We start from the raw sequence: 22,018 nt of genomic DNA on the forward strand, positions 1-22,018 counted from the left end.
TTAAAGTAGGAGAAAAAGCTCCAACAACTTTATGTTCAAGTTTAGTGCAATGCTGCTGACATTAAATTTTTTATGCAATATTTCTATAAATAATGTAATATTTTCCAGTAAAGTATTTTAAAACATGCTCTTTCTGAAACCTTTTTCTTTTTAAAAATTCACACGCCCCAGTGCTTGCTTGTTATCTCTGGTTCTGAAATGACTGTAGAAATCAATTGGTGGAATTAAACATGCAACACTTGCTGAATATATTGCCTAAGTAATGCTACTAGAACTAGCAGCTTTGCAAAAGGATGAGTAGTCTGCCTCTGGCTAAGTTCACTGAAACCTGTTGTTAATGGTGTAGCTAAAATTTATGACAAACAAGCTCTTGCTGGTCTTACTGTCCTGTTTGAAGAGCCTGTGTGGTCTAATTCCTCTGGCAGGACATATCCCCTTACCTTTCTTCATCCCCTTCCATCTTCCTCTTCTTCCTGTCTCCAGTCATGGTGCAATGAAAGAATAGCTTGTGTCTCCATGATTTGAGGAGCTGACATGACAGAAGATGTGCCAGTGGCCTCATTGAACACAAATGAGCTGCTTCAGCTCAAGCCCTGTAGGATATGCTAAACCAATCAACGATGAATGTGCCTAACTACTGTGTGGTTTCTTTTAATGTGCAGGCCTTATGTGATTAAGGATGGGATGCTTGTAGAGAAGGAGAAATCACAATTTTCTGTTTAGGAGGGTAACTGAGGACTAAAGAAGTCCAGAAATCCATGATGCATATATGTGAGATGCTTCACTGCTTATTTTTAATAAATGATATCCATTTTGTGACATTAATTAGTTTGTAATTCTCTTGAATCTTTTCAAATTATTAGCTGATGGACAAATTGAGATTTTTTTCAGCAGGAGAGAACTCTTCTCCTTATGTACAGTAAATCTAGTGAAGGGGATAAAAAGGTCGCTCAGAATAAGCCACCTTTTACAGTTCTGTGTTTAAATATATGAAGCTAAAAAGAGATATTTGAATTTTTTTCAAAAATTCTGGTCATCTCCCAAAGGAACTAGGAGTCACTTCCATTTTTAAAGTCAAGTAAATAAAGACCAGTGTCCTTGGGGCATGTTCTGGAAGAGGATTTGTTTTAGCGAATTAGTAGTCAGGAAGCAACATAAGAACAGCCCTTAAACAATATTTAAAAAAATTAATTACTTTGTGTAGTTTTAGCACAATAATAATAATTTTTTAAAGTTTGTCTTTATGTCAAGTGCTAAAATGTTCTATTTCTGACTTCTGCAAGTAACATTCAGTTCAGACTAGCAAGAGTTTGATTTTAAACCTACTCATGGTTCCAAAGTTAAAACAACACATATGTGGCGTGCTGTCACCTCTGCTTGAGACTGGGAGTTCACCAGCACACACTGATTTTCCAAATGCTGTAGAATATATTTATTTACATATATGGACTTGCCCCATTGATACATAACAGAATCATTTATGCATGGTGTGCACAAAGCAACAAAGGGAAAAAACAATTTAACTGAAAGAATGTTAAGAATTAGGAACACTGGAGTGTTTTTCCCTTGATACACCATTGATCTGAGTCACTGGATTGAGAACTGTCTGCAAGTCAGGTCTCAGAAGGTTGTGATCATTGGCACAGTCTAGTTGGATGCCTGTAGCTCAAGGATCAAGTACTGAGTCTAGTCTTGTTTAATTTACTGATGACTTGGATGAAGGGGTAGAGTGCCTCCTCAGCAAGTTTGCTGATGATGTAAAGCTGGGAGGCGTGGCCATAATCCTGAATGTGTTGGATGTGGTTTATCTTACCTTGGAGTAGCCTCATAGAATTTTATAGAGTTAAGATAAGCAGGAGAATCTCCAAGGCAGTTAATTAGCTATTTAAACTACTGTGGCACAGGAGCTGTAACTGATAGCACAAAGAAATGCTGGCTGCTATGGAGATGAAGAAATAGCCATGAATAAAGCATAGCCAAAACAGGAGTTGCTCACAATGGTTGATCTTACACAGTCAGGTTTTAGGGGAAGCTCTATACCCCGTGACTTCAACAGTCCTTGACCTAACAAGTATATTAAGAGAAGGAATTTGCCTGTGATGGAGGGAGTTGGCAAATCAGGACTGAATGGTCTGAGTGAGGTTGAATGGACAAATGAGATATTTTGAATGAGTGGGAGCGAACAGTGCTGGAGGTGAATGGGATTGACAGGATGCGTGATATGCATGTGCCTAATTTGAGGCTGAATTCCAAGAGGATGGTGGAGTTATCTGGTCTCCTGCATGAACATGCAGAAAATGTATGCCTTAAAAGGCATGTGCATGTTTCCAGTGCCCCACAAAGCTGGAAGAATAAGCTTAAGAATGAACTGTGTGTGTGTCAGCTGGGATGTACATTATAGTGCATTCTTGCCTCCGCTCATATGATTCTGCACTGACTGACAGATAGGCAGCTACCTCTCCTTTCATGCTGCTTCTTAGATGTTTTTATACACATATTCCCTTAGCATAGGCCAGCATGGCACAAACTACTGACTGCCCATGCAGCAGAGTTCTGGGTTCTGTCTAAAATGATGTCTTGGGTTAACTGGTCAGTGTTTTTGAAAATAGGAAGAAGCAGACAGTGATTGTTGAATTTCTTTTCCTAGGAGGTATCTTTATGAACCATGTAAAACAGTGGATGGTGACTGCTTTTTTCCTTCAGTGGTACGTGGGAATCATTGCACTGTATGTTAAGATTTTTCCAATTTTTATCTTTTATGTGAGCTGAGTTATGTGGAGGTGAGTTTCTGGTAGTCAGGGGAGTTGCTGTTTACTAATAACACAGTACTGCAATAGTGTTTAATTTTAAATGACAGGAAGTTTGTAGCATGGAGAAATTTTGATGTGTGTACATAAGCTTTTATCTGCAGCCTTATGTTCCCCCTTTATTTCACTCTCTGTATATTCTTTCATGCCTAATAACACATGACTCAGTCTACTGTTAAAGATGTTTGTAAGACTTACTTTCTCAAACCAGCCATCTTTTACCACAAGGTTTGTGCTTATTAGGTAGTGAAGGAAAGCTAAACCAATGTTTTGCTTCTACCTAGAAAACTGTAAAAGCAAGAATCTTAATAAATTTAGAAAACAGAAAGGTTTTTACCCATTTTCATTAAAACCTACCATTACTGTCACCCATGTCTCACCTTGTCACTGTTAAAATGTAACAATTTGCATCTTTAGAAAAGTGTTAGATGCAGTTGAGGAATTATGTGATCAAGCTAAAGGAGAATGCAGGAGAACACAGTCATTCAAGATTTGAGGCAGCCTGTTTCAATTTCTGTGACCAAGAGATTGCATTTCTGTCTGAATTGACCAGCATGAGGAAGGGAGGGACTGTATTTTCCATAAGATTGAAATATATGTTGCTTTCAGCTCATTCTAATTCTTCTTCCTGCATAAGTTATTGTGTTTGAAATTATTATCTTAAAACATGTCTAGGTCACCTAATATTGTAGGGACAACACAGATACACAATTCATACAACCTTACATTTTGCGTGGAGTTTATATAGCTTATCAGCTCAGTAAAGAATTGTGCATTAAACAAAGCATTAAAAAAATAAAACAAGGTGGCTAAGCATCTGACTACAGATGTCTGGAATATCTTCAGAAATCTTTCCTCTATTAAAAATAAATATTTGGAGATGGTCCAAAGTACAGTATCATAAATCATACTACAGTGCATCTGCAGACAAAGGAGAGGGGAAGAAATCCTTTTTGCATACTTTATTAAATAATAATTTTTAAAAGCATTGAACTGCTCCAGATGTTCCCATTCACTTTGCTGTTCTGTGGGAGAGCAGACTCAGTCTATCTGAAGTAAGTTGTGATGTGAGAGAAGAATAAAGCTTGTTCAAATCTTCACCTGCCTTATTCGTATGTACAATACACTACAAAAACTGTTGTAGTTTTCATTGCACAGGAAAATTTTGGTGTCTGACTTGGGAGGTAATTTTACAGTGGTTAACAGTAAATTTGAACTGATATTTTACCTGAATTGAAAGTAAAAATTGATTTTTTAAGTTAAAACTGGAGTTTTAACTAATCTAAATTTTAAAACTAAACTAAACCAAATAGTTAAATTAATTTTTAACCTACAGCTAAAAACTGAATTTTAGTTACATTTAACAACACTGTAATTTTTAATTTGTGTCATGTACTTAACTCCACAAATTTTTTTTCCATCCTGTAATTTTCAGGATGTGAGCCTGTGTGTAGCATCATTATGAACTCGCTCTAATGGTTTGGAAATACCATTTTGGATTTTGCAACAGGCTTGCTGCCCATCCTCGGTATAGTGTAAAAGGGCTAAGAAAGTGAAGTGTCCAGACCTGCAAAACTGCTCTCTGTCCTACATGGACAGGTTTGATGGTCTGCTTGGATTTGGGGTAGAGTTTAGACCTTTTCATTCGCTTGTTAGACTAATGGATTATAAGGAGTCTACACTCCTAGTCTACTAGCTGCTCTAGATACGGGTAAAAAGAATAGTTTGCTTGTAAATCATTGCTAAATATGGTAATGATAAATTGCTAAATATCACTTTGTACTACATTTTAGAAAGATTAATGCACTGAAGATATCACAGACACAGCTTAGTTGGCTTTTTTCTAATTAATCCCTTTGAAACAGTGTTTCTGTAGATCTGTGAATCTGAAAATTTGAGTATATCAAGATACTGCTTTAGTACTTGCATCAGAAATCCACCAAGGTTGTGGGTTTGATCCCCGTAAGGACCATTCACTTAAGAGTTGGACTTGATGATCCTTATGGGTCTCTTCCAACTCAATATTCTGTGATTCTGTGATTTTGTTTCAACTGGGTATATATTTGCTTATCCTTTTTCCACCACAGCAGTGTGTAGCTTGAGTTTTGTCTTGCTGTCTTTGAGGATGGTATTTTTCTTTTAAGTGTGATTGTAAAGCTGATTCTAAGTTCCTAAAATAGATTTGCTATGGTTTAAGCCTAAAGCTGTCTTGAAAGCTTGATCATTACAGGTCTTCAAAAATCTTAAACTTTGCAGCAGATAAATGGTGCCAGAGAAGAAAATTACTTTTGATTTGGATAGTGTTGTTAGTAACATTTTTTAGTATGTGGGATAGTCCCTAAATGCTCCTCTGTTAGAAGTTAACTTCTGGATCTTTTTTTCCCCTGATGAATTCTTAAGCCTTATGTTGGATTGAATCCCTTTGTTTCACAGTAATTCATAAGTCTTTTTAAAATGCTGTAAAGGCATCTGGAATTTCTGCAATGCTAACATAATTCTCCACAGAGTGTTATTTCAGCCTTCGTGACTGCTGCTGAGGTCTGTGAAAGGGGCACTGGAAAAACAGCCTTATGGGAGTTTTCACTGTACCTTTCTCAAGAGAACCCTGCATTTTATTGATCTGTGGGTTGAATTGGTAGAGCCTCTCATGTCATGCTAACTTTTCACACCAGCTGGAGCTGTGGTAAGAAGCTCGCTTGAAGTGCAAGTACTTTGTCTGTTCCTCTCTGTGCCCTTCTGTGTGTGACATTCTTGTACACAGCAACGACTTCCAACTTGCCTGTTTGTAGAGTCTGTTGTGTTAAGTTGTATTAATTAGTTATTGATTAAACATACATCCTAGTAAATTTTCCTTTTGTTTCATGAAACAGTATGTAATTTTCTAAAACCACCAGAAGTTTGGCAGATTTTCTTGAATGTATAGATGTTACCTTTTGTCTCTTGTGAAAGGGAAAGTGTTAAAATGAATTGCATATTCCAAAAATCCTGCTGGGGAATAAATGAAATTAAGTAAGCGAGAAGCTGTGAAATAATAGTTAACATTGCTTAAGCTCTATCCAGAGAAAATTACCTTACTGTTACTTAAGCATTGATGATTGAAGGGGTTAAAATCAGTTTTATGAGTTCAGACATTTATATTTTAATGCTGTAACAATTCACCATGTTTGCAATCATTTGGATAATTTCTGCAGTAAATTTTTAATATAAGTGTCTTGTAAAAACTAAAGAATCAGTTTCTTTCCTTTTGATGGCATCAATTCTTGCTTTCCAGATTTTAAGTACCTGTTGAGGACAATGTGAAATTTCAGTTAATAGTATTAGGTTCAAAGTTTGATAGCACTTTTGATTGAAAAAACCAAAACATCACCTTTGATCACTCATTTATTTATAAAATTGTGAATAAAATTTAGCAATCTAACACATTTTCTTTAAACACTGAAGATAATGTAAATATTTGCTAATTTCTAAGCAATATTGTAAATGAAAACGTATTTGGTCTTACATTTAAATGTGAAAAATTTAAATTTAATGACTTCAGTTTGAAATTGATTCTTGGTGATTTGATACTGTCTGGCATTGCCTAATAATAAACCTGCTTTATAAGGTGTATTTAGTGTTGATGTGGCCTCATCTTGAGTACTGTGTGCAGTTCTGGGCCTTACCATTTAACAAGGATGTGAGGGTGCTTGAATGGCACCAAAGCTGGGGAGGTGGCTGGAAGGGATGTCCAGCAAGGAGTGGCTGAGGATGCTGGGTTTGTCTAGTTCAGAGAGAAGGAGGCTGAGGGGTGACACACACCCCTGCCCCAAGCAGTTTGAATGAGTTTATTGATAGAGTTTTAAAAGTCTTTTCTGTAATATATCGCTTTGTTTAAAAAGCAAAGAACTTCCTCTATCAAGAAGAACAATGCAGAGGTATAGAAGGGTAGTTGAGTGGCCTGTAGTATTCAGATCATTAAAACTGCTTCGTGCACAACATCCTAATGTGATTTAGAGCCTCTTATAGAGGGGTAAAGAACAAGATGCTGAAACTTTTATATTTCTTTTGAACTTTGTTTTGTAATTATCTGCTCCAGTTTGACTTTAATTTGCACAGTTAGCTGTGATACACACTCCTAGTGTAGAAGTTAAGGGAATGCCTTCAATGCACCATGCTGGGCTTTGGAAAAGACTGATAGTTCTGTTTTACAAATGATCAGGACTTCCATGATGGGTAGAAGGGCTATCAGCCCAGTTTCTTTTTATACCTCCACAAGAAAAGTTCTTCACAGAGAGTTCTACCACATATGCTGTGTTTGCTCTGCTCTCACATAAAGCTGGTTTTGAGGCTAGCCCACAAGCCCTGTGAATCAAGTGAAAACATGTAGGCATCATCTTGGTGGTTGTTGTGGTAACTGAAAGTAAATGTGGACCTTTTTAATGTTCTTGGTAAATACAAGCATGTATAACACATCAAGAGGTAATGTAATTTGTTTTGCAGTTTAGCTGGGACAACTGCTAGTATATGAGATAGAGTACTGTTATTGGCATGCCACCATAGACAAGATTTTAAGCTTAGTGTTGTTTTCTTTCTAATAGCTATAAATACATCTCAACAGTAGTCCAGGAAAGCTAAGCAGCTAAAGAAAGCAAACAACAATTAACCTTTAACCGCTGGCCATGCTTCTGTTAGCTGTAGCATCAGCATAGTGATAACCATTTGACAAGAGAAATGGCCAGTGTTGTTCCGATGCCAGTCTTTTGAAATGTTATAATTTGTTCTTCAGGAAAAACAAGATTACTTTTGCAGTTCACATGCATTCTAGAAAAGAAGTAAATATGTGCTCCTGGGATATTTATGAGGCTCTGCCAAAAATTTAAGCTAAATTATAAGAACAAAAACGAATGATGTAGCTTCTAGGAAGTCTTGGTTCCTGACACTTTACACTATAAAAGATGCCTTTGAAATTGGTAACTCTGGTACATTAAATGAGGCTACTCTGAAGTACATTTTTGAAACTAATAAACTAAGTAAAAGTATTTTTTTGCTTACTCCCTCACTTAATTTTAATCTCTTAGATTTAGTTGCTTTAAGCTTTATTGTAATATATCAGCTCAACTTCTCCCCTCTGTTGTTGAGCATCTGCTGGGAATTTGATATATTGAGCACTTCCAGTCTGTTTAAGGAAAACATCCATTTTCTCTGAGATACCTGTTTGTAGCCAGATTTCTGGGGACTACATTAACTTTGTAGAAATTACAAGCTTCATGAGTGTATGAATACTAATGACATGAGTGTATCAATATCATTGATGATGAAGTCCTTTCATTAGTGTGACAAGCAAAATTTGCATTTAATTTTAGGGTCTGTTTTGACCTATTCAAAAGGTAGACATTCTCTCTCATAAAGTATTCTATGAGGCTGTGTTAACTAAGAGAGGCGTATTCCAAAATAAACTGTCTGTACCTCATTAACTTGGTTACAAATTGAGTGAAAGCTCTTCTCTGCTGTTCCTGCCTCCCGTTGCCTCCTGTGGAGGAGCAGTGGGACTGGGAGTGTCTGGTCTCAGATGGTCTGAGATTCTGCACAGTGATTCACACTCATTTTTCTTTATGAACTTACAAATAAAAAAAAGAAATTCAATACAAAAAGTTGATAAATTCTGGAGTAGTATGAACTCAGTCTATATTCCTAAGTGTCTTCAATTTCAGTAAAAATCATCATGACTTTTTAGCATCATTTAAGAGGTTTGGAAGGTATTTGATATTTCATGTCCCTTTCTGGCTTAGAAGATCTTGAGCCATGCATTTAGTATGCTCACAGTGTCTTCAGAAGATACTCTTTCCATACATGAAAGATCACACAGAGTTTCAAGTCAAGGGGAAAAGAGTTAAATAGATGATTACAATATGAATGCTTAAAAAGTATTTTAGTTTTCGAAGTTGCACCATAAAAACTGAATCTCAGCTATGTATTTTCCAAAATGTGCTAGGCTTGTAAATGTTGACTCAATAAAATAAATAACTAGCTAAATTTGGACCCTGAAATTTAACCCTATTGCTGGAATTTTCAAAAGTGACTGACAGGGTTTAATTTAGTTAGTTAGTTAGTTGGTTATTAAAGTAGTTACTATCATACTGGCTTTGATGCTAGCAGAGCTGGATTTTTTTGGAAGTGTCTAATCCAGTAGTTTTGCAAGAGATTTATTAATAATTTTAGGATAAGCCACTACTTACCAGCAAGTTACTTAGTTTGATACATATGTATGTCAATGCAGAATCATTTAAGTACCATAGGTTTTAATCTGAGATCTCTCTGTTTCAATCTTGAATAAAAACTGTTCTTCTATACCAAAGCATATTTGTGCATAGTTGCTCTATAATTGTGCTGTGTAATCAAGGTAAAATGTCTATAATACAAATACTTATGCTGCATGCTAGACTTTCTACCTTGGCTTCTGTACGGAATGGATGTGTGTGTAAGGTGTATGCTGTTGTCTTTCTCTACCAAAGTCCAGTTCAGCCCTCCCGCTGGTTTAGATGAAGGGCACACTTTAGACTCCTACTGTTATGGTGCCACGATCAGGGTGTGTAGGAGATGTGCTTCATCAACACATACTTACAGTTGAAAATGATTGTAAGGGTTTAAATGACACCAAGCAATTAAATTAAGTTCTTTTAGAAATCTTCAGCTCTTTTAAGAGAAACAACTAATTCTCAAAGAGCTTTTTGCATGTACAGACAATAAAAGGTCTCAGAGGAGTATCTGAATAGTAGCTATGCATATGGTTATTTTTGTACTGTCCTGTGACTACACAGTAAGGACTGTTGTGGGATCCTTACTGTTACAAAGAAGGGTAGAATAGGCAGTTGGTGCAGGAATGTTCTGGAAGTGCCTGCTGTTTGGTGGGGATGACCAAATATAAAGTACTGCTAATCATAAGCCTGTATCTAATGACATGCTCTTAACAGCAACTGTGGAAACAAATACTGCTTTATGCCCTTGAATATCCTGGTTTGTTCTGCTGTGTCAACTTACTCTTCTGTGCTGTTCCTCAGAAGAGTTACAGCTTCTATGTGTATCTAACACCTAATTTTTGTGATTGTGTGATTGTCATGTGAGTCACAAAGGGTGTACAATGAGCTGAGTTTATAAGGGCCAGGGTCTGTTTTAGCTAAAAAGAAACTGGGGCGGTGGGGGGGTGGGGTGGGGGGTGAGGAGGGGCGATTGGGGAGAACGCAGTCCTGGACCGCAGCAATAGCTTTTCTGCCCAGAAGCGCTGTGCGTCAGGAGTGGCAAGAGAGGTTTCCCATTGGAGCTCCTGTAGCGGCCCCTGCTGGCAAGCTCTACCAATGGCACCGGGGATGCAGCTTCAAAAATGAGCGTCAGCGGAAACGTGCTGATTGACTGACTCCCCTAGAATCAAGGGCACTGTGAATATGTTCAAGCTGGTGTCAGCAAGGCTAACTACAACCGATATTTTTCCCCACTTATGTGGTTTTTTTAAGACAGTTATTTCATGAACATTCTTGAATAGAATCACTACAGGCACAATATTAAAGTTTGTTTTAACATCTCTAACTGGAAAAAAATAGAGTTTCTTAATCAGCTTGCCTATTTATTTTCAGCAACAGGTATGCGAGATGATGGTGCAACAGGGAAAAGGATGAGAAAGTTAAGTGTGGGGCAGTATGACAATGATGTCCCTGGGCAGCCATCGTGTAACAGGTGTGGATGGATGACGTCTCCTGCTACTGATGAGGCCCTAATTCTAGGATCACCAATTGCTCTAGGGGAGACCAAGGAGGTAAACGATGAAGAATTTTTCAAGAAATACTTACTGAAGTGAATGGCCAATAGGAAGTCCCGTTCATGTTCAGTGTCCAAAATCAATGTGAACCAATTGGGCAGTTGCATCATGGCAAGAAGAACAAATGACTGCAGTTACCTCAGAAATGCAATTCAGTGTTTAAGGATATCTTGCTCTTGTCTGTCCTGTGTGTTTGCATGTTTTTCAGTGTTCCAAGATATCTCTGCTGGAACAGTAGATCGTATTATATTTGATTACAGAAGCCTTCTGTAATTTGACCAAGAATGCCCCACTGTGTCATAGGGTTGTGGCAGTTTGAGCCACATTAGAAATCCAAAATCCAATTTCCAGGCTTCCCCCCACCCCTTCCCACAACTTATCCCAACACTAGAGAGAAACTTTCAGGCCAGAGGCTTCTATAGGGGGAAGAGGAAGTATATACATTTATTTACACAAATAAATACTATACAAACTAAAGGCAACTATATATATATATTACATTTCTATCAGTCCTTTTAAGCCCCTCCCTTTAACTTTAGTCGAGGAAGAGCCTTTCAAGGCTGGTATGTAATGCAGTCTATCTCTCGTGGGAGTGTTCGGGGACCCAAACGCTCCCCCCTCACCAAGCTCCATCTGTTTGTTGCAGTTTTTCTCCTCACGAAGTCCAAGAAAGTAGCTTTGAGTCCTTTCTCCTCGGTCCCATGTCAGTCTCTGCTGTGTCATTCTCTCTCAGTCTCCTACCTTGGTTCGTAGGCTGCTGTAGTGTAGCTTATCAATGTACGGGTCCTGGAATGTTGATTCCTCCTCTGGGTTTTCGGCTGTCCTGCGTTTAAATCATGGCAGAGACATCCTCCGGGCCTCTCTCTTTGGTCCGTCTCCAGTTTTGCCTGGGATTCCTTTCCCTGGCTCCGAGCTGTTTCATCAGCAGCCCATCCACTTGGCTCTGCTTCAGTGCTGAGCCTTAAAATCCACCCCCCACCAGCCTCAATGCAGTGGGGGGGAAAAAGCCCCCTAGCCTTGGCCACAGGCAGCTTGGTCCAGTTATACACTGTCCCAAGTGTCCCGCAGCTGCAGGGGGGGGTGAAGAGGGCCTGGCCTCCTCCCTCTTACCTCAGGTGCTGTGAATCTCTTCCTTCACAGCACACACTCCAAATGCTGTCTCTAACTCTGGCCGAGGCAGAGTTGGAGGCTGCAGGGCCCCCTTCCCCCCCCAAGGGGGAAAGAAGGAGCCCAGCCACCCCCTGGCCTTCTCCACCTACACACAGCAGACACCAACAGCAAAACTGTCAACAGCTTCCGGTGCTGTGTATATATGATTTTTAACAGAAGTGAACAACATGGATGGTGATTGGCTCTCCAGGGAACACTGCCCTGGCACCCAGTCACCTCTGAGCCCCCAACTCCCGGGGTGGGGCCAATCTCAAACTATGACAATGGTTAAGTGAGAATTTTCACACCATAATTTTGCTTTTTGTGCCTTTTCTTAGATGGTTGTTGTAAGTTATCAAGATGAAATAGGTGGAGAAATCTTCTCCACAACAAAAAATGGAAATGAATCTGTCACATCCATGCCAGTTTTTTCCCTGTCACCAGAGATGACATACGGTAAGAAAATGTCCATCTCTATTTATTTATTTTAATATCACTATTAACATTTTAGCTGTTACTGAAGAGGAATTGCCCTTTTTCTTCTCCCTTAGTGACAACACCTCCACTATACCAACAGCGTATTCTCTCCAGCCAAAAGGTCAGCAGCTCGTCTGAGCTGTACAGAACCATTCCTGGTAAGATACTCCCTACTTCCTAAATAATGTGAAAATGAACTGTTTATATAGGCAACGAACACAAACAGTGGTTTATAAATAGGACATATAAATGGTGAATTTAGACGTGTAAGTCAGAGAAACAGATTTTAGCAGTTCTATTTTAATCATACCAAAAAGAAGTAAATAATGAAGAATTATCCAAGAAAGATTTAATGCCGTCCAGTGTTTAATTGCCAACAGGGAGTCCCATGTTCACGTTCAGCATCCAAAATCAGTGTGGAGCAAATAGGCAGCTGCATCACAGCAACAAGAGGAAATCCTGCTCTTCTCTTGATCTGTTTGCATGGTTTCAGTGTTCCATGATCTCTCTGCTGATATTTGATAATGTTGAAATAGTACTGTCAGGAGACTTGAGTTCCATGTGATTTTAAGTAGGTTTCGTCTCCCTCTGAGGAACGAGGGGTGATATCCTTCTTGCCATCTCTCCAGGCAAGTGAAGCTGACAAGAGAGCTTGGCCTGCTCAAATGAAGGAGATCCTTAATCAAAGGAATGAATGTTCTGGAGGGTTTTTTTGCCACAATACAGTTTGTAAAAGTGCAAGCTGGAAAAGTACTTGTTAGCAGATGATTATATGGTTGTCGTGGTTTGAAACCCCCAAAAATCCAATTCCCGAGTCCAAGCCCCCCTCCCACAACTCAACCCAGTGTGAGAGGGGTTTTCCAGACACAACACAAGACTCAATATGGGGGGAAGGGAATTATATTACAATCACTACACAAATAAATATGTATATATATATTATATACTATATATATAGATATAAAAATATAAATATATAATACATTATATACATAATCATAACTATCTCTCCTATGATAAAGTAATATTTACATTGGATCAAATCTCTTTTCCCTCCAATAAAAGTCCAGAAGGGAAGAAGGAAATATCCACCTTTAGGGCAGCAGTCTCTCCTCCTCAATGCAGCAGCTGTAGCTGGATTGTTGTAGCTGGATCTCTCTCTCTGTTACACACAAGGGGGGGGTCTCCTCTCACCACTCTCGGCCCTTTGACTCCAAACGAAGGTCTCTCTCCCATGGACTGCGATGCAGGGACAGGCTTGCTTCACCACGTCATATCCTGGGGTGTAAGACCCCCATTAAGGTCCCTTCCTCAGGGGATTCAAGCTCCCCTGAGTCAGAACATCTAGGGCAGCTTTCAGTTGAAAGTCTTTTCCTCAAGCGTTCTATCAGAGCTCCTTTACTCTGTCTCAGACTGCCAGCTTGGCAGCATTGGGGGGGGGGGTGGCAAGGCCCTCCTCTGCATTCTGTCCAGCCGTCCCAGTCCAGCTTCCAGGACGTCTGAGCTTTTTAGCTCCTCTCTCTCTGCTGCATGTTGCATTTTAGGACTTCCATCCAGTATGAGGCTACCCCCTCCTCTTAAGAGGGGTCTCAAAGGGGTTTTAGGGGGCTTTGATTCAGTTCTTACCCCCAAAACTGTTGAGCTTTCTCTTCTCTCTCTCTCTCTATCAGACATCTCTGTGTCTTCCTGCTTGGCTGCATGCCGCCTTTGCTGCTTCTTATCTCTTTCTGGCTTTCTGCCACAGTTCTTTGCTCAGTGCTGTCTCTGCCGCCACTCCTGCTGCCCATTCACAGTGGAGAAAGACTCCCAGCTTTTCAGTCACAGAACCCGGTCCAGTTTAACACTGTTTCTGAGTTTCTACAACCCCAACCAGGGGGCTGGGGGGCCGTGGCCCCCCAGCAAGGCTCCTGCCCCTTCTCCCCTCGTGGTCTCAGAACATGGCCACTTCTTCTCCAACTACCTCATCATCCTTCTTTTCCAGTCTGGTGTTATATGTTTAAATTTTGCAGGGGCGCTGATTGGATCAATCCCAAGGGACACCACTGCCTCGGGGGTTACCATTTTTTTTAACTCCAGGGGAAAACCACCCTTTTTTTCCCCACCACAATGGTTAAAGATTTAATGTGATCCAGCTATGAATTTTATTAATAAATGATTATTTTTGAGGCCTTAACTCTTTGCTGCTAAAAATAGCAGCTAAGCTGCTACCGATAACCTTTTTTGTGCAAAATTATTTGAAAACACTAAGATTTAAAAGAAAAATATTTCCAGAGTTTGCACAGAAAGTGCTGGACATAGAAGGAAGCCAACTAATTTGTTTAAAATCTGAATAAAAATCACAGACATTCATTTAAATTTTATGCAGTAGAAGATTTTAAAGTGAAAATTTATGTATAGATATAGTTTTATTGCTTAGGCTATGGCTGTCTTCTCAGGCAGGTTCTTGATAGTAGAGTTTTCATTAAATTTGATGATGGATTTTGATGCAATAATAGTGTTGCAATTCTGACTTAAAAAAAACCTTCAAACCAACTCTCCTGTTTAATTTGCCTCATTTAATAGTTGTCAAAATCAAATAATATCAACACAGAATAAAATTATCTTTAGTAATAAAAAATCATCTACCCAGTTCAAGACATCTCTTTATGGTTCAGTTGCTGTGGCTTTTCCCTTTACTCTCTCAACTCTTAAATAATAGTGGTAGGTATCCTCCTGAGGACAGTTTCAGCAAATCCATTACAGGTTAATCTACTGAACACCTTCTTGTTAAATGGTTTCCATCAATGTTGCTAAGAGTTAGGACTTGCCCTGGAAAAACTTTTGGCTTTCAGTGTATTTCTCTATTTTGATTCTCCTCCTTTATTCTAAATGTGTCATCTCTCAAGTGTTGCATTTAGATACTCACTTAATGGAACACTGAAAACAATTACTCTAGCTTAGACCAAAGGAGACAATTCTCCCTTAGAATGCCCATTTAAACATGAGGCTCAAGGTGCACTGAATGCTGCAAGTTAAGTGCTCATCTCTGTATGGCTTGTCTTTTATCTGGAAACATAATGTACTTTGACACTAAGGTTAAAGGTGTATGAGGTGGGTCAGCTAGAAAACATGGAATTCACTGTTAGCAAGCATCTCAAAGGATTGTTGATTGGGTGACTTTCCCACCAGAGCACAGAAACTTCCATTGTCAGAGGCAAATCAGAAACCTACTTTAAGTATTATTTTAATTTTCTCTCTTTTAACTTCACTCTTCTTCTTATTTATTGCCTATATCTACTGTAAGTATTTATTGTATCTACTTGCTTTGGTGCCTTCTGACTTTAGCAAGAAGTGAAGAAGGCTACTTCTTATTATTTCTGCTACCAATCCCTAATTCATGCTCAGAGCCAAGAGTGTTGTGTTTTGTGTGTTGAATGAGGCCAAGAATCTGAAGAGAACAGAAATAGCTGTTCTGGTGGTTGAAACTGCTTTAATGCACATGCAATAAAGGTGACACTAACAGCGTGCATTTTGCAAGCATTCTTAAAAGCCCCAGTTTTTAGTACTTTTCTTTGCAGCCTTGCTCCTCTTTTAAATGCTGATGTGGTCTTTTTTATTTTTGTCAAAACTTGGGACTTTTATCAAATTTCTTTGGAAATTTTCAACAGATTAAAGCCTTTGAAGTCATGGACTAATTCTGCCATTAAGATTATTGCCCCTTTTGTTTCAGTTCAGATCACCCCTGAATTCAAAATTGCTTTGTGCTGCAGCTCAGTTTTGCTGCTTATCTGCTTTGCACATTAGTAGTGAGGATGCTGTAACCTGGTTACCAATTATCTGGATATATTACTGTCGTATTTCTTCCTCATTTCCTTGTGGAGAATAGCATTCAGTGTAGTTAGCACGTACCAAGGGATTCTGTTGTGAAAGCGCAAAAGTATACATTTTAAAAAAACAATACATGGATTTTTATATTCTATAGTCAAGAATTGCAATGACATCCAGTCCATATGTACAAAAATGATAAAATTATGTGTTCTTTCTTAAGATATTCTTGTAAACTTTGTACCTCGTATCTTGAATGCATCTGATTTTTAAACTATTTATTGAAGAGCACGATCTTTAATAAAGCCTTATAAAACCCTGTATAAAATGGTGCTCTGTTATCCCTAGAAATCTTAATTTTCTTTCCAGGTGAAAACACTTTGCTAGGCAAAATCAGTTAAGTGGTGTTATGTATCTGTCTCCCTTTCATAAACTATGCCCTAACCCAAGGAAACTACAGGACTGTCAGCCTGACCTTGGTGCCTGGCAAGGTTGTAGAGCAGATCATCTTGAGTGCGATCACACGGCACCTACAGGACAGACAGAGGATCAGATCCAGCCAGCATGGATTTAAGAGGGGCAGCTCCTGCCTGACCAACCTGATCTCCTTTTATGATCAGGTGACCCGCCTGGTGGGTGAGGGGAAGGCTGTGGGTATAGTCTACCTGGACTTCAGCAAAACCTTTGACACCATCTCCCATAGCATACTCCTGAAAAAGCTGGCAGCCCACAGCTTGGACAGGGGCACTCTGCTGGGTTAAGAACTGGCTGACGGTCAGGTCCAGAGAGTTGTGGTGAACGGTGCTGCATCCAGTTGGCATCCGGTCACTAGTGGTGTCCCTCTGGGATCAGTATTGTGCCCAGTCCTGTTTAATATCTTTACTGATGATTTAGATGAGGGGATTGAGTCCACCATCAGCAAATTTGCAGATGACACCAAGCTGGGGGGGAGTGTCAATCAGCTGGAGGGTAGGAGGGCTCTTCAGAGGGACCTGGACAGGCTGGATAGATGGGCTGAATCCAATGGTACAAAGTTCAGCAAGGCCAAGTGCCAGGTCCTGCACTTTGGTCACAACAACCCCACGCAGTGCTACAGGCTGGGCACAGAGTGGCTGGAGAGCAGCCAGGCAGAAAAGGACCTGGGAGTTTGGATTGACAAGAAGCTGAACATGAGCCAGCAGTGTGCCCAGGTGGCCAAGAAGGCCAATGGCATCCTGGCCTGGATCAGGAACAGTGTGGCCAGCAGGTCCACGGAAGTGACTCTTCCCCTGTACTCAGCGCTGGTTAGGCCGCACTTCAAGTACTGTGTCCAGTTCTGGGCTCCTCATTTCAGGAAGGACATTGAGGTGCTGGAGCAGGTCCAAAGAAGGGCAATGAGGCTGGTGAAGGGACTCGAGCACAAGTCCTGTGAGGAGAGGCTGAGGGAGCCGGTGTTGTTTAGCCTGGAGAAGAGGAGGCTCAGGGAAGACCCCTACAACTACCTGAAAGGAAGTTGTAGTGAGGTGGGTATTGGTTTCTTTTCCCAGGCAACCAGCAACACGACAGTCTTAACCTGTGCCAGGGGAGGTTTAGGTTAGATGTTAGGAAGTTCTTTAGAGAAAGAGTGATTGGGCATTGGAATGGGCTGCCCAGGGAGGTGGTGGAGTCACTGCCCCTGGAGGTGTTTAAGAAGAGACTGGATGTGGCACTTAGTGCCATGGTCTAGTAAGCAAGGTGTTGTTAGGTCAAAGGTTGGACGCAGTGATCCTTTCCAACCTAGCTGATTCTGTTACTCTGTGATTCTTCTTTCTCCCTGTACATTTATGGGAGATGTCCTGCCTGCAGGATTTCTTTCCAGAGCCTTGTTCTTTCTCAGACAGGAGAAAGTTTCACCTCCCTCAGTATGTGTGCATGCGGTTATTTTGTGTCAGCACTGCTGCTTCAGGGATCATTTCCTGCCATGGTTTCATCACCCTTTTCCTTACTTTACAGAGCTTGAAAGTAATACAGCACCCACAGAGTTCAATCTGAATTATCTTTTGAAAGATACCTTACCTTGTTTCTTGAGACAAACTTGAGTGGTCTATAAACTGGCTAGCAGTCTATAATATGGCAAGTTTTATAAATACCCCATTTAAAAGCAGGGCTCCAGATAGAATTCATATACAGCTCTCTTGAATATCACAATAGCAGTTGTATATCCCATGGGAGGGAGAGTCCCACACATTAGTGAAGGAACAGAAACGTTACTTGTAGGCCATTTTGAAGCTTATAAAGGCTCTCTTGTCTCAGACAGCATACAGCTAATTGAAATCCCTTTGTATATAGAATAAAAGCATAGTAAGCTCTTTGACAGAGGACTGAACTCTGGCTAACTCCCCTGCCACTCCACCCTTCAGGCTGGATGTGAGGAGTTGCCCCTTCTTCAGCCCTGGTCAAAGCTTAGACAGAACTTCGTAGAAAATCTCCATTCACAAACAGGCACTGTCTTGTAACAGAAAGCAGGGATCTGTGGAACAATGGAAGATTGTCTATAATCCTTTATCAATGTACTGACAAAGAGAAGACACAATGCCTCGTTTTTCCATCTTTTCTAAACAGTCCAAGTAACCTTGTGTAGTTCAAGCAGTGCATAGGATGGAATGATAGCACTGGTGCTGGTAGGAGGAATCTTGGAGCCTTCAAACATGTAAGGCCTTGCCTTTTCATCCTCTCTTTGGAGCTTAGCCTAGGTACTGTACTCAAAGGTCGTGTATGAACTGCATCTGTTCTAAAATTTTTTAAAATTTCATCTTTTCTCCTCATGCTGTCATAGAACTCTTCTAGACCAGACACTGGAGTATTTCCACAATTTTTCTCCTACAGACTTTTTATTTGACATTGTAACCCTCAATTCCTCCCATTGACTAACATAGACTTACTCTGTTATATCATCCAGTAGTGATGAGTGTTTATAAATCTCTTGGAAGGCAGAGCCGCAACCTGATGGATATCCTCATTACTGCATAATTGTATACTGATTAGAATTTTACACTGTTGTAGTTTCATACTGTTATTCCAGGATTATAATTTCTTCCAGTCACTGAGTTGCAAGGGAAACAAAACATACTGCTTAATTGTTTGATTAAAAGAATCTCAGGGTTCTGGACTGAAAACGTCTTCTGCGTGTCAGGATAGTCAGTAGCATTGGGAATAAAAGTGAAACTAATTTGTGAAAGGAAAAAATTCCCTGTTTATGATGGGCAAACACTTTCTCCACACTGTGAAAAGCTTTCATATAATATTGATTTTTACCTGCCTTTCTCTCCTCCTCTTACCTGCTTATATAAGATATACATGGTCAAATCAAGTAATAGGTATGGAACTTTTCCAGACATCTGGGTTCATTTGCCTAAAACAAGAGCGCATCCACTTATGTGCATGGTTATCATAAGCTCTGTGCTCCTGGAAACAAAGGTGCATTTTGGTTTTTGCTGTTGTGATTTTGGGTTTGGGTTTTTTTGGGTGTTTTGGGTTTTTGTTTATTCTTGTAGTTTTTCATTTGTTGAGGCTTTAACAAGAAATAAAAAATACAAGTAGAGACAGGAAATTTATGATGTTTAATACAAAGCAGACATATGAAGTTATGTTTTTCATTGTCCTGAAATTGACCTGGATGTGTTTATCTCATGGATGAATATTGTGTTCATCTACACAATATTTTTATAATCAAACACCTAACGTTTCTTAATTATTATAAATATACCATTTACTAGTGCATAAGAAGCCTCCATAGGCTTCAGGAGCAAGCAGGAAAGGACTTAGTTCTCCTGTTTGGATTCTACCAGCGTGAACTTAATGAAGTCTTCCAGAAAGAGCATGTGGAACACTGTAAAGCTTAATCATAAATGTTCAGAGACCTCTTCTTGGCTGTTGTAAGGACTGAAGTCAGTATAATGTGCTATGATCTGTGTCACACTTTTTGTCCCTGGATTACTTTCATTGAGACCTCAATAAAAATAACCTTTATACAAAGGTTTTGTTGCATGAAGTTTGGAGATGACTTGATGCATTTTCAAGTCTTCATTGTCACAGACGTCCCTCCCTATGTGCCACTGATTATAGTATAGTTCTTAACATATCTTTCAAATATAAACATGGAAATTTTGTATTTGTTTGGCCTGCAGAGAAATAAGCATTGCTTATTATCAGTGATTTCACTCTGGTAGTCCAAATTCACAGCAAAGGTAATATTACATCTCATATGCTGAAAAACATAACCATTTAATTTAGTTTATATCAATTAGAATGGTGGAAAATATCTTGTAACAGAAGAACCAAATTGAAACTGAAAATAACTTAAAATACTTGTAGCCTATGCCTGCTTTTAGTAAGCAGTATTAACCAAAATACTTACAGTTAAATGTCTACAACTGAGCTGTTTGGTAATCAGCTTTAATTTAGCTTTTTTTTCCCCCACTCAGTTTGGGTAAGATTTTCATGGGAGGTAGTCTCCCAGTCCACTGCTTAACTTCCCGAAGCTTTATTCTCTGGCTTAGAGATTAAATATTTAGATATTAATGCATTTAGCTAGCTACATATGGACAGGTTTTGTTTACAGCTATGTTATGTGTTTCTAAATGAAACTTTAAAAAAACTGTACATATTTTAGCCACTCAGTAAACATTCTAACATGTCATTGATTCAGAGGAGAAAGGAATACAATTATACATAACAGAATATAAAAAACTAGGTGGTGCCAAATCCATAGAAGATAGTATGTGATGATAAAACAGTGGGACAATATAAATGTCTTTTCTTTGGCTGATACGTTGAAGTTTACAAATTATGCTATTCTTTTTACTGGATTTTCATAAGAAAGCTCATTCTCTAAAGTATACTGTGCTGGTTTAAAAGTTAACCAGCAGGGGGAATGAACCCAACTCAAAGGAGAGATTATAAGTCAGAACAACAATTTATTAAAATAATACAGTAAGTACAATAATACAAACAAACAATTGGTCTCAACCCACAAAAACCCAAATGTATAACCCAGTGCCCTGGGGCATGAACAAAGTGGTGTTCCTTGGGCCCTGTTTGAGTCCAAAGTAAAGGGAGAGGGGAAGAACCTGCTGGTGGGAGAGCTGCTGCAGTCTGGCCAGAACTGGTGATCGCAGTCCAGTGGTGGTCTAAGTCTGGTTGAGAGAGATGAGATGCAGCCGTCCTCTGGATCCCACGAGTGGGTTGAAAAATGTTCCAAAACTCCAAGATTATATATCCTCCAGTTCAGGCAGGAATGCTTGGTACTCCCCTCAGGGTGGGGAGTTTCACAAAGGGTGTGAGGACAGAAACATCCTCCTATCTCACAGGCCTCTTAACACCTAGTTTATAGCCTGAGGAGTCAGGCTCTATGGGCAGAAGGGTGCGAATAGTCTATTGACAACAATAGTCTAGTTTCTGGGAAATGACATGGAAGGCTATAGAATACAGTTTTGGGTTACACCACCATGCTCTATGGGCAGAGGGTGCGAATAGTCTATTGACAACAATAGTCTAGTTTCTGGGAAATGACATGGAAGGCTATAGAATACAGTTTTGGGTTACACCCACCATGCTCTATGGGCAGAAGGTGCGAATAGTCTATTGACAACAATAGTCTAGTTTCTGGGAAATGACATGGAAGGCTATAGAATACAGTTTTGGGTTACACCCACCATGATGAACTGATCTCAGCTGTCCTAACTAGGACATTATCCACCCCTTATTCTATGCCATCCATGTCATGCCCAAATTAACCCCCTTTAAAAACTATATCCCTTTAAAACTATATACATCTATCTATCTATCTATCTATATATATATACAATGAAACATTACAGACCATTCTCACTCAAAATTAGGTCCCCTTGTGGTACACAACGTGTCTCCCCATCTTTTTGCATTACCCACCACGTGGAACCAGGTCCCTGAGCAAAAACAATCCCTCGGATGGGTTTGCCTTTGCTTGAGGTGGGACTAATCCAAACAGTCTTCC

The 22,018-nt window shown here is 39.6% G+C and overlaps 1 protein-coding gene across 17 annotated transcripts in view; it reads left to right on the forward strand.

Annotated features, from left to right (window-relative positions):
• TNS3 (tensin 3) overlaps window positions 1-22,018 on the forward strand; it is a 201,379-nt gene that overhangs the window by 126,490 nt on the left and 52,871 nt on the right. For all 17 annotated transcript variants that reach the window (XR_003916164.1, XR_003916163.1, XM_029963198.1 and 14 more), the window contains 3 exons: window positions 10,415-10,593; window positions 12,084-12,201; window positions 12,297-12,380. Coding sequence is in view for 15 of the 17 variants with exons in the window: in XM_029963198.1 (XP_029819058.1) it covers window positions 10,415-10,593; window positions 12,084-12,201; window positions 12,297-12,380 (381 nt within the window). In the remaining 2 variants the exon portion in view is untranslated. The remainder of the gene's footprint in view (window positions 1-10,414; window positions 10,594-12,083; window positions 12,202-12,296; window positions 12,381-22,018) is intronic.

The sequence above is a fragment of the Manacus vitellinus genome, unplaced genomic scaffold (assembly GCF_001715985.3).
Source record: "Manacus vitellinus isolate BGI_N305 unplaced genomic scaffold, ASM171598v3 scaffold_55_pilon, whole genome shotgun sequence".
NCBI classification, from domain to species: domain Eukaryota; kingdom Metazoa; phylum Chordata; class Aves; order Passeriformes; family Pipridae; genus Manacus; species Manacus vitellinus.